At 35.4% G+C, this 14,938-nt stretch overlaps 1 protein-coding gene across 3 annotated transcripts in view; it reads left to right on the plus strand.

Annotated features, from left to right (window-relative positions):
- LOC113230409 (septin-7) overlaps nucleotides 1–14,938 on the plus strand; it is a 56,306-nt gene that overhangs the window by 1,960 nt on the left and 39,408 nt on the right. The window contains exons 1-2 of one of the 3 annotated variants that reach the window (XM_026464323.1): nucleotides 8,976–9,021; nucleotides 9,954–9,955. In XM_026464323.1, the coding sequence (XP_026320108.1) occupies nucleotides 8,991–9,021; nucleotides 9,954–9,955 (33 nt within the window). In that variant the 5' untranslated portion in view covers nucleotides 8,976–8,990. Of the gene's footprint in view, nucleotides 1–4,436; nucleotides 4,439–8,975; nucleotides 9,022–9,953; nucleotides 9,956–10,801; nucleotides 11,109–14,938 lie in introns of those variants that run through there. The other 2 variants (XM_026464324.1, XM_026464322.1) reach the window with 2 other exon arrangements.

A 14,938-nucleotide genomic window follows, 5' to 3' on the forward strand; every position in this document is an offset into this window, starting at 1 on the left:
TTCTTTTTTTGTTGGAAAGAGGGCACCTCCATAGTGGGCCCATTGAATTTTGAAGAAAATCATCCACCTCTAGGGGTGACTGTTCACGCATGAAGATCATTTTTATAAATAGCGCCTAAATTTTAGTATAAAGACATTGACTTACAATAAAGAGCAATTATTTTAATGGTTGATTTTGTTATTCTTTAATTATAGGCGTTTTTCTCTCAATATACTTTGAGTAGGGAGAACCGATTTTTATTATCTCCTGTGTCAATTCCCGTATAGTGGTGAACTACGGGATCAATCCGGGTTTGCGCACTTTCCGGTAACCGATTTCAATAAAACTTGGTAATTATATGTAATTACACCTACTTTTGCGGTCGGTTTTTTTAGTACTCTGTACTGAGATTATTTGTCTTCATTAATGCAGCCATAGTGCTGTCGTCTATAGTGAAGCATTTTTTCCTATAATGTTAGCAACAAGTTTCGCGGTTATTGGTGGTCTGTTGGTATCTTTCTAAAAAAGTTTTTACTGTCGAAGAAAATACATTTTACAAATGTTAAAATAGTGATAAGTGATTGCATGGAAGTATATATGGTGAGGAGTTATTAAAGTTTCAATAAATACTAATTTCAAGTCCCAGCCGTCACAATGAAATATATATATTTTTATTTTAACCAATAAATATGCAACCTATTGGCACTCGCTTTTGTAAAAGTAACATAATTGTTACTTTTGTTAAGGGTCATTATTTTGGCTTGGTTGGGCATTGTGCACATAAATTTAAATATTAAGATTTGAAAATGTGTCCCACCTGTCACAGTGATGGGTGGGACACACTTCTAAACGTTTTTATTATGAATATATGTTTGTATTTTCATGGATTCGAGTTTTCACAATGTTTACTAGGTGTAACAGGTGCTTTAATTTTGGAGTTTAACATTTGATGTGTTAAATTGTGACGATTGGGACATCATTTTGTGACAGGTGGGACAAGGTACATTTGATTACATAGAATTTTAAAAAATACACTGTATTTGTAAATCCATTATTTGTAAGGAAATATTTTATAATTCTTCTCATAATTAAGATATTTTAACACATAGAAAAAGACAATTAAAAAGTGACAATAACATTTTTCCTGATTATTTTTAGTATCGGGAAATTCATGACATGTCTGTCTCTACTAGTTTTAACTATATATTCGAGCAAAACTTCTAAATTTGATATGATACAAAATCTTCAAGGGTGCGGCAGTATTTCTCAAATTTATTAACGCATTTTACATGCGTGACTTTGATTTCATGTCGTCATAGATAGTGTTTCAAGAAAAATAAAAATAGGATTACTTTAGCAGTTCTTTAATTCTGTTTTTTTATGTTAAAATGTCTTAATAAGACAAAAATTATAAAATATTTCCTAACTAACGATGGATCCCATATTAAACAGTGTAATTTTATTAATTTTTTTTATTCAACTGTAACTTGTCTCACCCGTCACAACTTAACATATTATTTCCTTAAAATTTATCGAAGTTATTAATTAAGTGTATATATAAAACAGAACTGTAACATTCAAGTTATCTCATTGGAAAAACTTGCTGAACAAAATATTAATAGTTTGTCTTGATCTTGGCAATGAAGCCATCAACTCAAACAGGCGGGTGTCGTGAGTGTCCCACCCGTCACAGTTAGAAAATTAAGTTTTGAGTATAAATAATGACATAAATTTATTTAAATAAATAGTCACAGTTGAATTGCAAATCTGGCTTCATGATATTTTCATTTTAAGTCTAATTAAGCAATGGTTAGGGAGAAATTACTTAAAGTTCAAGAAAAAAGGAGTCAAAATGTCCTACCCGTCACTTTGGAATGGCCCACCTACAAATTAAACAAGTACATAATTATATGCTTTTACATTCAATGATGCAGCTGCCTGAAATGATAATAGGTAGTTTTTCTTCTGCATGACTTTTATAATTTGTGGTTGTCTGTGTGTGTCCATGGAACCCGCGACACAGGGTTTGCGGGCACTAGGGAAACCACAAATTACACCTAACCTCACGAGGGAAATAAATGTAGGGCACACAAATATTTCTCCTGACCCGGGAATCGAACCTGGGACCTCTGCGTGGCAGTCCGGCATGGCAACCGTTCGGCCACGGAGGCCGAACATAGTTGAGTGTGTGCATTATTATTATTATAATTATTATATTCTTCATAATGTGTATTTTTGTTGTAATGATGAATAAACTTTAAACTAAAAATAAAAAATGACTGACTGATAAGATAATGGACCAACACACGTAGAGCTGAAGATTTTTAAACAGTTGGGCTCTCAATTAAACTTTTAAATAAACAAAACACCATTTTGAGAGTGGATCATTCCTTTGGTAGCTATTGTGGCTACAGCCAGACGTATGTCTGATAAAGGCTTCAAATTTATAACTTCCTTCGTTTTGCGTCATAGTCAAATCTTTATGTCTTGGCATATTTGAGTATAATTTGAATTTTATTTTCTTGTCATGATCTCTGTTTTTCTATCAAAAGTTATAATTATATTTTCTTTAACCCAAAAATATTGTCTGCTTTGATATGAATGAAATATGTGAATATAAGAATGGCCCAATGGCTAAAGTATCAAACTTGATTTGCACCAAATCTTTCCAAAAAAGGTACATAATTCAAAAACGTGTAAGACATAAATTTAATTTCAATAATTTATCATGAGGTAGGTACTTAAGTATTTTATTCAATCAATGTACTATCTATATCTGTAAGTACCTCAGTTCCATGTTTTATGATTATTTTATCAGTGTTTAGATTGCTAATGAGTACAAATTTATAATTTATCTAATAAACAATTATTTTAGATAAAATGATAAATAAGTCAATTTATTTTTTTACCGACACTAGGCTGTCACTAAATGTTTAAATAAAATTTAATGAAACTATTATTTCGAATCTATATTTGTTTTTTGAATCAAACCAACGTTTCGGGCCCTTTACAGGTCTCGTGGACCTGTAAAAATACACACATCAAAAGTGTCTAGGGATCAAGTACGTTTAAGAGTATTGCTACAATTAGGGTTAATTATATTAACTTTTTTGTATCGCTATTGATACTTTTTAGTGAGTTTTAACATTTAAATAAGGAATATTGTTTAAAATTCGATAATAAGAATAAAATCGATTGTCAATGTGGTTTTGTATAAAAATGAGTTATAGCGTTTTGACAAAATCATTACAATATCCGCATGGGAACCGAAACAATTTACATTATTATGGAGAGACGACATCATTTAACCCGAGAAGTGATGATGCGAGCCGTCGGAATGTTGGAAGCTGGTTCCAGGCAACGTGCTGTGGCTTTCACTCTTAACACTACACAGAGCGTCATAAGTCGCCTCTGGACGCGCTATCGCATGACGGGCAGCGTGGCCGAGCGACATGGAGGACAATCTCGCATCACGACTCGCAGACAGGACCGGTATATCCAAAATACTGCTCGACGGAATCGTACCATGACCGCCATGATGTTGGTTACGAGGCTCCACAGCTCCTTAGGCTTGCTAATAAGCGATCAAACAATCCGAAATCGTTTACGTGAAGTGGGTCTGCGATCCTGAAGGCCGCTCAGAGTTCCACCTATTGCACCCTGCAATCGCAGGACCCGTTTACGATGGGCTCGCGAACACAGAAACTGGGAGGAAGAAGACTGGCGCTATGTGTGCTTTTCGGATGAATCCCGCTTCGGTATGAGACCGGATACAAGACGTACTCGAGTTTGGAGAACATCTGGACGTCATGAACGTTTGAGATATTGTCAGGAAGTTCATCCATATGGTGGGGGAACAATAATGATATGGGCCGGTATTTGGATCGGCGGAAGAACCGATCTCATTTGGATCAGGGGTAACCTCAATGCTCAAGTTTACGCAGAGAGGATTGTTTCAGATGTTATCATCCCTTTGCGAGGCCAGTTGGGTGATTCATTTCAACTAATGCATGACAACGCACGTCCACACACGGCTAGAGTCGTAACACGCATTCTTGCCGAAGCTCGTATCAACGTTCTGCCGTGGCCTGCTCAATCGCCAGACCTCAATCCAATTGAGCACGCATGGGATATGCTTCAAAGAAGAGCTGTGCCGAGTATGCATACCGTACATACTCTACAACAATATTTTGACTTGTTACAAAACACATGGGCGGCCATTCCTCAAAGTGATTTTGATGAACTCATCTTAAGCATGCCAAATCGCTGTAATTGTGTGATTCGTGTTAATGGTGGAAATACAGATTATTAATTTTCTTATCTTTACAATAAAAATGAGCAAAATCATCATTTTCGCCATTTTTTTGTCATTTAATTGACGCCGTTAATTTGAGTTTTTTCCCACAGTTTGCAAAAACATCAATTTCAGTTTATTTTAATTAAATATAGGGGTCAGCGGTTAAATAAAACATAAACATTAAAGTAAGAAGTCGTCCTGGAAGACTGGACGTGGTAAATATTGCTTAAATAATTTTTATTTCAAAAATATTCACTTGATCCCTAGACACTTTTGATGTGTGTAGTTTCATTTCCTATGTGTAACAAATCTAATAAGTCAAGTAATAAGCGGTCAATCGTCGAATCCGACTCGGCTGGGCAGCGTTCGGGAAATTACGCCATATTCTTCTTCTTCTTTCTTCTTCTTTCCAAAAGTTCTTGTCCAAAATACCACAGTGTCTCAAGACAAATGTCTTCGACCAGTGATGACTTGCGGCGCTGAGACGTGGTCGCTCACTATGGGCCTCATAAGAAGGGTCGCTCAAAGGGCATTGGAAAAGGCTATGCTCGAAGTTTCGTTGCGAGATCGAATCAGTAATGAGGATATCCGCCAGGTAACCAGAGTATGTCGGTACATAGCCCTAAAAATTGCAAAACTTAAGTGGCAACGAGCAGGGATGTTGCTCGCGAAACAGGTGGCCGATGGGGCCGAAGAGTTCTCGTGTGGCGATCGCGTACCAGAAGACACAGCGTGGACAAACCACCCACAAGGTGGGCTGATGATCTGGTGAAGGCTGCAGGAATCCGCTGGATGCAAGCGAACAGGTCGTTGTGGCATTTTTTGGGGGAACCTTATGTTCAGTAGCGGACGTCTTTTTGCTGAAGTAATGATGATGAGGAACAAATCTAAGAATTAGATTAATAATTTAGTTCTAATTTATCTGTAGTCTAAATTGAATTTCTAAACATTAATTTTTCCATTTTCGCCATATACAAAAAATTACATTACATTCTTGTGATTGGTAATGCAGGAAACTCAACTTCAAATAGAATTCTATAATACTGAATATTTAATTGCAAGATTAAAAGTACCAAAACATTTTTGATTATACAGAAAATAGCTAATGATTAACAAAATATACCAAACAATTTTTTACGTAACACAATGTGCGAAAAGTTCGGTTAGATCGAAGGAATTTTTTTCTTATTGTTCGGCCTTTGTATTAATAATTATAACAAACTAGTGCAGTAATTTCACATAAAATAATTGAATATCAATTCAATAAAAATTTAAGTCGCAAAAAGTTCGGGTATTAGATACAAGGACAGGTACAGTGAAGAACTTAAGTTTTTCATGAATTACTGCACAGCTGAAAGTACAAAACTAGACGTAGTTATAGTTATGACGATAACGAAATATCAATTCTGATTAGGAGTATCAAATACGACTTTTTTTATAAATTGACCACAGTATACTTTTAAACTTTCGCGTTGCATTGTACTAACATTTGGAAACTGGAATAAACGCGTTTACATACGAATAGGTATTTTTCACACTCTGGCCGAAACGTCGGGAAACTAGGTAGGTGTGAAAAATACCTATTCGTAGGTGAACGCATTTATTCCCATTTCCAAATGTTAATTGACCACAGTGTCTGTGAAATAGTTGATTGTCCTAGTAACCATGTTTTTACAGGCGATTTTGATTTTTGTTAAATCAAGACTTCTTATTAACTTTCAAGTTTAATGGTTTTTAATCTTTCTCTACTTATTGGCACCATTTCGCCCGTCTCTACTACGTAGACGACGTGGAGACTGTCCTATGCTATTACATGATGTCGAAAAATAATCGTTGAGTTTTGACGAAATAATTTAGACTGCGACGACGACAAGTATACCGTTGACTATTACAGCAACTACCATCTGCATTTTTTTCCTTTTTTTTGTAATATCAAGTGACGGGACGAACAAATCGTGCGCCTGATGATGGTAAGCTACGTGCCTGTCCATAACAGTTGCGGTGCTACTCAGAGCATTAAATCGCACAGATCTGACGGGCACTGCCACTGCGCCGGTCACCCTGAAACATTTATTTTATTTTTATTTTATTTTTATTTTATTTTATTTTATTTTTATTTTATTTTTATTTTATTTTTATTTTATTTTTATTTTATTTTTATTTTATTTATTAGGTTCACCAACGTTGTGTACAATATTACTTATATTCGATATACATATATTATTTTGTAATCTAATTGCCACAAACACTTAAAGGTAAACACAACATGCACTGACTAAAAGCTAACAATGTCTAATAAAAACTAAAAACTAACAGTGTCTAAATAAAGTAAACAATAAAGATCACAATATGGAGCACAATATACTGAAGGTCACTTATTTGGTACAGTCGAGTAAGTGAGAAATTTTCTTCCGAATCTTGAGAGGTGAATCGTGGTGAATGTCAATGCTATCACTGAAACCATTCACCGTTCTACTCAACCTTGCGACGGGTGAGTTTGAGCCAAATACAGTTTTACGAGGTGGGACACCTTAATGGACTAATTTTTTTACGCGGATATCTAAAGGGAACACGCAATTTGAATTTTTGAAGCAAGTGAGAGCAATCCACTTCATGACGAAATATTTTTGACACAAATGACATATCCAAAAGAGTTCTACGTTTCTCCAAAGACATCACATTGAAATGTGATAAACGACGCTGGTACGAGGAGAGTTTTTTCTTGGAGATTCCACATGAGTACATTCAGTGCCCAACAAATCTTTTTTGAATGCGTTCTAAACGTAAGAAGTGTGTTGCGTAGTGTGGTGTCCAAACAACACTGCAATACTCCAAGATACTGCGTACTAAGCTATTATATAACATAATTTTGGGTTTACAGCTTCGAAAACTTTTAATGTTTCGCAGTACAAATCCCAACATACGCGAGGCCCTACTTACAACATTATCAATATGCGGAATAAAAGTTAATTTGTTGTCAAATATAACACCTAAATCTCGAATTTCATCCAATACCTGTATCAAAATGTCGTTTATGTGATATTTGTAAAGAACCATGTTATGCATTCTACCAAACCTTACTACAAAGCATTTACTAGCGTTTAAGGTCATAACATACATAAGTGGACAAGTCCCATGTGCCTGTAATTTCAATAGCACCTTACCCTTCAAAACCGGAACGCGAAGTAATGGTGACATTACTATTTGGCGGCAAAAATAGTACTTCCCTGGACGAACTCTTTCACAACGAAGTCTACTGCTACTTTTATTTTAAAACGTTGTGTTTAATTTATAATATTATATTTAATATATATATAATTTATAATATTATATTTAATTTAGAACATTATGCATTTATTTATTTAAATTCAAAACCGGTATTAAAAAAATACCAAGAACCTATTGATTTTGAACCCTCTAAGTAAAGAATGTTCAGATGTTAATATGAGGTAGATGTGGTGAGTGTTACAAGTTAGTGTCCGCACGTGTGGCTCCTTGGTGTGGAGAGGCATTGTGTAGTGTTCACGGAGCGTGTGACCTTATCCCGGGGCGCCTTCGCGCGGAACCCACTCTGCCCGGTGACGGCGATTCTGCACACCTACTGTAATCGACACCCATCTCTGCGGTCGTGTCATTCTGTATATTTTCCATTCTAAACGATATAGTTGGCACATGTTTATAGCTAACGCAGTATACACGAGACTTCTCCCACACCATAGAGGATTAAATCCACCTCTTAAATGCATTGGTGTTATTAATTGCAGGGCGCCTATGTAGGTAGAGATTTACTATTATTTGTGCGTATAATATGTAGCTATACTTAATAGTACGTTTTCGGCGTTTTCCTTTCACTTTAAAACCTAGTCATCGCAAATTAAAAGACTTGCAGTATATGCACAATAATATTTGCAATTTCTACCGATGACGTGTTGGTCCCATACCGCAATCCTCATTAAAATTAATGGATCGGTCATTTACGATTGCTCTGCAAGCTCATGAATCTGACCTTGCAGTTATTGAATTGTATACGATTTATTATTTATACATTTCAAATACGTGTAACAAGCAAGATTTAAACAAAATTGAAATTGATCCGAATTTTGTCAGTTGAAAATATAAGCCCTTTGACAGTTTATGGATATTGTAACTTTACTGGGTATAACGAACCTGAGATCATGTTCGTCGTCTATAAAAGGTCAGCTGATCTCAAGGAGCAAGGCGTAGTCCGATGCCGCTCCTGGCGCTGAGGAATTCGCCGAGTTGCAAATTCTTTGCATTGAAATAGCTAGAGTAAGTTGCATACGCTGCTGGTTGGTGCGACTGCGGCCGTAGCGTAGCTCAGTCCTTTCACGCATGCGCGCTCCGCCTGCCCTCAGTTACCGACGCATACGCAGTACGCATTCATCTCGCATACATAAACACCTAGTCACAAGCATTCAAATCCCGTCTTATCCTTACTTCAAAAGATAACTGTTATTGAACTTCTGACGTCAATATGTACCGGCACTAAGTCTGCGTAATATTTGTTTATTGATACTCTCGAAACAAGTGCACAAGGTTAGGACTAAGTGTAATGTTTGTAATGTTTATAAAATGTTGTAGTATGGAATATACGTTTGGACGAATGTGATCGTTTGTTTTGTTGTTTATTCGAAAGAATATAATATTACGTCCGGTATAGTTGAACTTAACAGCGAATCGTTTATTTGAGCGATGGAGTCCGTGGACACTTCATACGTATCACGTAAGACTTTATTGTAACTCATATTTTAAGATTGTGAAACAGGGACCATATTTTTCGATGCGATAGATATACCAATATATGTATTTACTAACATTAACATATTAAGACGTTTTATTAGCTAGCTACTACCGATATCATTTGTTTTTAGTATTATTTTGAATGTGAAAAAGGAACTGAAAGTGCTTTTGTGTACGTTTGTAAAAAACGTAACTATAGTATTCTGTATTTTATGATGCTCTTTGTATAGTATTTCGTAAGATGACAGTATTTGACGTGTATTCCATTCTTAAACATAAATATTTATTTATGTAGAACTAACATGACTACGTGGTGCACGTAACAGTCAATCACGGCACGCATGATAGTGCACCTGCTTAAATCTCACTACAAGTGACGATAATGAATGGAAGAAAAATTTCTTTGTTATTGATATTTAATTGCTAGCATCATTTTGTTTGGGTTTATAAGCGTATCAATATTGTACGATTGTAAACGAAAACAATTAGAAACACAATGATATAATTAAATGCCAAATGTGATGATTCAAAGAAACTGAAACTGCCTCTGAAGCTTAGTATGTCTATCTCGGTGTTAAGTCGCTGGGCGCCAATACTTTCTACCAATTTATTAATACTGTCGTGTGATAAAAAAACTTTATTTTTTTGTGGTGACAATTTTCGTTAATGGATGTAGATTATTTAAGCAATGGTAGTCTTGAAGATGTTGGCACTTGTTGTCTTCCTTGCTTTGGTTTGTAGCATTCTTGCAGCATCTAACTACATGTATTACTACTGCTTATTATGATTGCCTTAGTACCTATATTATCAGTTAATGCAAGTGATATAAATGTTACTATTACTCGTCTATTCGTGAATTAATTTTTCATTGTTTTTGTTTCATGTGGTGCTGTTTCGGATTTGTTCGCGATTCAGCGGTAAGTAATGCAACTTCGTATTTGCCTTTTGCACAATAAGTTGCTTTTATATAGTTTGTGCTTTTAATATTACTTGTTGTTAGTGTGTTTGTATCATATACAGAAAAGTGATATCGGAGTGGCATTATTAGGTCGCAAGGACCGTTTGTCAGCTGGGCACGTAAGTATTGCGTGCGTTGTTTGAATTACGAGTAGGAATTTGCGACCGCTATTTGGTCCTTAGGCATTGGTTGAACCTATAAAGCAGACTGACACCAATACCTGATTCCCCACGGGTGGCCTTCGCTAGTAGTGACACTCGCACATTTTGTTCTCTATTGCAGTGACAAACGCGTTTGTTATCCGCGACGTGCCGATTGTTTTATTGTTTCAGTAAGCGAATTCATAATTGTGGTGCGGTTGTTGCATGTGCATGTGTTGCGTTTATAAACGGTCACATAAATTAATGAAAAAAGTGTTAAAAATATAGCAAAGGAATTTTGAGTATTTTTGCCACAGTTCTTTCTCGTTCATGTCGTCTGGTGGAACTAACGTTATTTGCGTTCGTATCCCTTTCATGCCAATCGATGAAGCTTTGCGACTATTATGGTTTCTCTTAAAAGAGGAATAAATGGAAAGTTACTCAGCGTTTTGTATACGGTAACTATATAAGTACACATCGAGCTTACTCATTCGTTATACATTGTGTCTTATTAGTAACTGTGTGCTGACGTCTGTGCGTTTTCCTTAATATACATTTAAGTCATAAACTTTTAAATATCACTATATTTACATAATATACTGTTATTGTACTTATCATTATCAGTGGTAGTTTATAAATTGTAATCGTTGATTCACCCGGGCGCGGACTCGACTGGGCTCCTCCGGATATGATTTGTCGACGGAAAAATGTGGTATCGCGTTTGCTTGCAGCACATTTTGTCATAACACATTGAAACAGTATGTTTCCTCCTTAAACAGTTGTCGGGTACGTGTTTATGTGAAAATAAATTGACTGGTATCGTTAAATTGATTGGGACATTTGCGAATGTGCATACTGTCTTCGTTGACGAAGTGCATGACGATGACGTCTGTGTCAGATTCCCTGTTGACCAGGACCAGGAATAGACCCGTTTTGTCGCGCTACAAACCGAATTCAGGGAATAACGACCAGGTAAGCTAAGTTATTTATTTTAAAACCCTACATGTTCTGTTGAATAACTCATGAGTGTCCCTTAGTATTCGTATATTTTGGTTTGATGCACGTTTGTCCATGGTATAATGACGTTGATGTGGCAATTACTTTTGATAAGCGTAACACTCAAGTTTTTAATTTCCTTGTATTTTGTCTATTTCTGTATTCGTTATTATGCCGCGTTGATTTTACTAGTACACGAACTCTACAATATTCTTCAAGGGCATTTCTTGACAGCTGAATCTTCAATTCGTTTCTTCTGTGGGCGGATCGACAATTAAATTTTGACAAACTATCTATCGAGTTCGCGTAGGATTTTCAAATGCATCGCCTATATAGAGAAGATAACATCGTTTGGTTGTGGGTAGCAGTCATTACTGATGTTGTAATGAGTTATTCCTCTAACGTACGATTACCACATCGATCAATAATATGTTATTCTCATATGAATTGTTTTATTAATTCATAGGGTAATTGACTCGACCTATATTTCAAACGTTGTATTTTCAAGCGAATTTGGCGTTCTGAGAACGGTTATAGTTGTACTTTGTCAGTGTGTTGTGTATTTGAGTTTGTTTTAGAAACATTGCCTGTTGGGGATATCGCACGTGCCTGTTTGCCTAAACGATACGCTTGTTTCAAACCTGTTGTATATTCGGACTATGGCGGACGTGGTGATAAATCACGAGTTTCATATTATTGTTGCTTATGCTCTAGAACAGTGTTCTTTAAAATTATTTGAACAGCGATCCAAATTTATCCGCAACAACCGAAGCATCGAAATCCGTCTTAATAAAAGCGTTTTGTATTTTTTATCTGATGATAGTAACTACTTCTTTAATGTGTACGACCAGCTCAATATTTTATTATACCTCCAAATCTTTTACTTACATTGATAACTTAAATTGTTTTCTTGCCTATTCGTCTTAGTTATTCATAGGTATTATGTACGTATTCAATGTATGTACATTACAACGTATACTAACACTTTCCTTGTTTGCTATATATATGGTCGTTCTGATCGTCGCGCGGTGGTCAAGCCGCGCCGCACTTGTTCAATAATTACTCACCTAAATAGTTTATCGTGTGGTTAATGTATATACATATTTACTAGCTTGACAGTAATGCTTATCTTGAAGGTACGATTACTGCTATGAATAACCTATTATTACTTGATAAAATTAAGTGACTTATTATAATGGGTATTCTAAGAATAAAAAAGAGGGCAAAAAAAAAAATGTAAGTAAATTAATTTGCTACTTCGCGGAGTAGCAAATTAATTTACTTCCATTTTTAATAACATGGACTTCCGCAAAGTAACGCCTGAATCTATTAATTACTTAAAAAAGAAGGCGTAAGGAAGAATATAAATCTGTATTTTTCCTCTGTATTCGTCGTTGAAGTTTTGCTATAATGTAACTAACTAGCCTGCGTAGTTTCTTTTCTATGACTAATCTATGGTTCACATCAATCGTTTACATAGGAACAATAAATAATGTCATGTCATTCAGCCATACTACGCGCAACGCAAATAAACGCAATAGACGCCCACTAAATAATAATAATTACTTTTTAAATGAACAAAATACACAGCCTAAGAAAGTAACTCTATTATGCACAAGTAACAAGGCTTTGACATGAGTCGGTACGTACATGAAAACATAAACTAGTTAATGAACCGTGCCAACTGCATACCAACTCTGGCATCATAATGTGTTTGCTCGTGTCTCTAAGTGACTGAGTAAATGACGTAAAGACGGAGATAAATTATGAAGTAGTCACCGCCGGCTTTGTTCACGACGATCATTAGTAAATTGTCGAAGTGCTAGCGGCTGCATTAATTATTTGTATATAAAATTTTTATTATGTTTTGACCTCCAGGTTTGGTGTCATACAAAACTGTAAAATATTTTACGTTGTATATAGACCGCCGCGGGTCCCATCTCGCGGCATGCAAACGTTTTCGAGGGTTACCAGTGCCCTTTCTTTCTTCTCAATTATATTTTAAAAATGAATAGACCGACTGGGAGACCCAAAGGCTGACAGCTATTTAGCCCAAATTATTAGCATAGCATTTTGCACACCGGGCACTCGCACCCCTTCGCGGAAATCTAATTTCAGCCATTCATTCATATGGACTGGGGTCAATTTAAATGACTGTTAAATTTTAAGACTAGAGGCTACTTACTTAGCCTGTTATATCTTGTAGGCAATAAAAACTTAATTGTGTGATTCCTATTTCTGTAGGAATCACATTTTTCATATTGAATAATGTGGGTTTACTAAAACACATAGGGTGCTCCTAAAACCCATCTTTGATGCTTGAGAAAGTCGCAAGACGCAATTGATATTTTCTGTATCCTCTCAAAGGCATTTGATTGTGTGGACTATACATTACTCTTGCTACGAAGTTGGAATATTACGTAATAACTGGCAAGGTGTTGGAAATTAACATATCTCAACGGTAGAATTCAGGAAGTAGACATAAATGGAGTGACTTCTTTAGGTTTTGCGGTAAAAATGGGTGTTCCGCAGGGCGCAATACTTGGACCTTTTTATTTCTCATTTATATTAATGATCTACCATTCTTTATTAAGGACCTTTGCGAAATAGTATTGATTGCTGAGAGAGACATGACGTTAACTGTGACAATATTAACGATACCCTCTCAAAGGTAGTTTATTGGTTTAATGCTAACAATTTATTGTTTAATGCCAAGAAGACGAAGTGTGTTATATTTGAATTACTTAATGCAAAATCGACTAGTCCATATAAGTAAGTGGAGAAAAGTTAGACCTTGTTAATAGTCTTCCTGGGAGTGACCTTAGACAGTAAACTAAAAAACAAACTGAAAGCGGCAGATACACAAACCATATTTGTGTTGCAAAAACGAACGATTCGTTCTGTGTACCGTTTAGGTTCTCGGAGACAAGTTTAAGGAGATTGGTATCATTTACTCACAGTACAGTTATTCAAATTATTTTGTATGCCCGTAAAAATATACATAATTTCATTAAGAAATAAATTCATAATATTAACCTTGGACAAACTCCCAAACACGTGGTACCACGATTTCGTTTAACTAAGGTAAACGATTATTTAATGGGGAACTGTATACATTTTATAAAATTCCGCAGCATAGTAAGTTTAAAACTTACATTAAAAGTTTTTAAAATAGTCGAATTCATAAGTCGAGTTTGAATAGTCATATTACAAAATGGGCATTGTTCACAATTTTAGACCTACACATATTAATTTTTTTCGAAAGTAAGGACTACTTTAAGACACTAATTATGATTTTTTGAAAATTTTGCAAGTTATTTATTTGGTGACGTCGTCAATGGCTCTATTAATGTTAACATTTGCGGCAGGGAATATTTAAAAAAGTAAATTGACATCTCTCAAAATGTCAAAAACGAAATTCTAACCTATATATTTATTTCGTTACGTTTTATTCTCTTGTATTTCTTTAAAGTATTGGGGTTTTATCGTTCTACTATTTTCGCACACGTTTTTGTTTCTTCTTGTTTTATTTAGTGCATCAAGAATCATGTACTTTATAAAAGCTGAATCTCTTAAATTGCCACAAGTCGAAAATGTAATGATTATGGAATACATTTACTTAAAATAAGCTTAATGTAGCAGAAATAAGAAGAGTAAAAATCGTTCAAATGTTGAAACATCTATATATAGATTTAAAACTTTGGGGAATTTATCGCAAAACTAATAGCTGTTGCGTGGGTCGGAAAAATGGAGCAAAATAGTCACCACTTGGTACTGTAAGCTGGAGCGTAGCTTAGGATGCGTAG

The sequence above is a fragment of the Hyposmocoma kahamanoa genome, unplaced genomic scaffold, assembly GCF_003589595.1.
Source record: "Hyposmocoma kahamanoa isolate Upper Pololo Valley unplaced genomic scaffold, ASM358959v1 63, whole genome shotgun sequence".
NCBI classification, from domain to species: Eukaryota; Metazoa; Arthropoda; class Insecta; order Lepidoptera; family Cosmopterigidae; genus Hyposmocoma; species Hyposmocoma kahamanoa.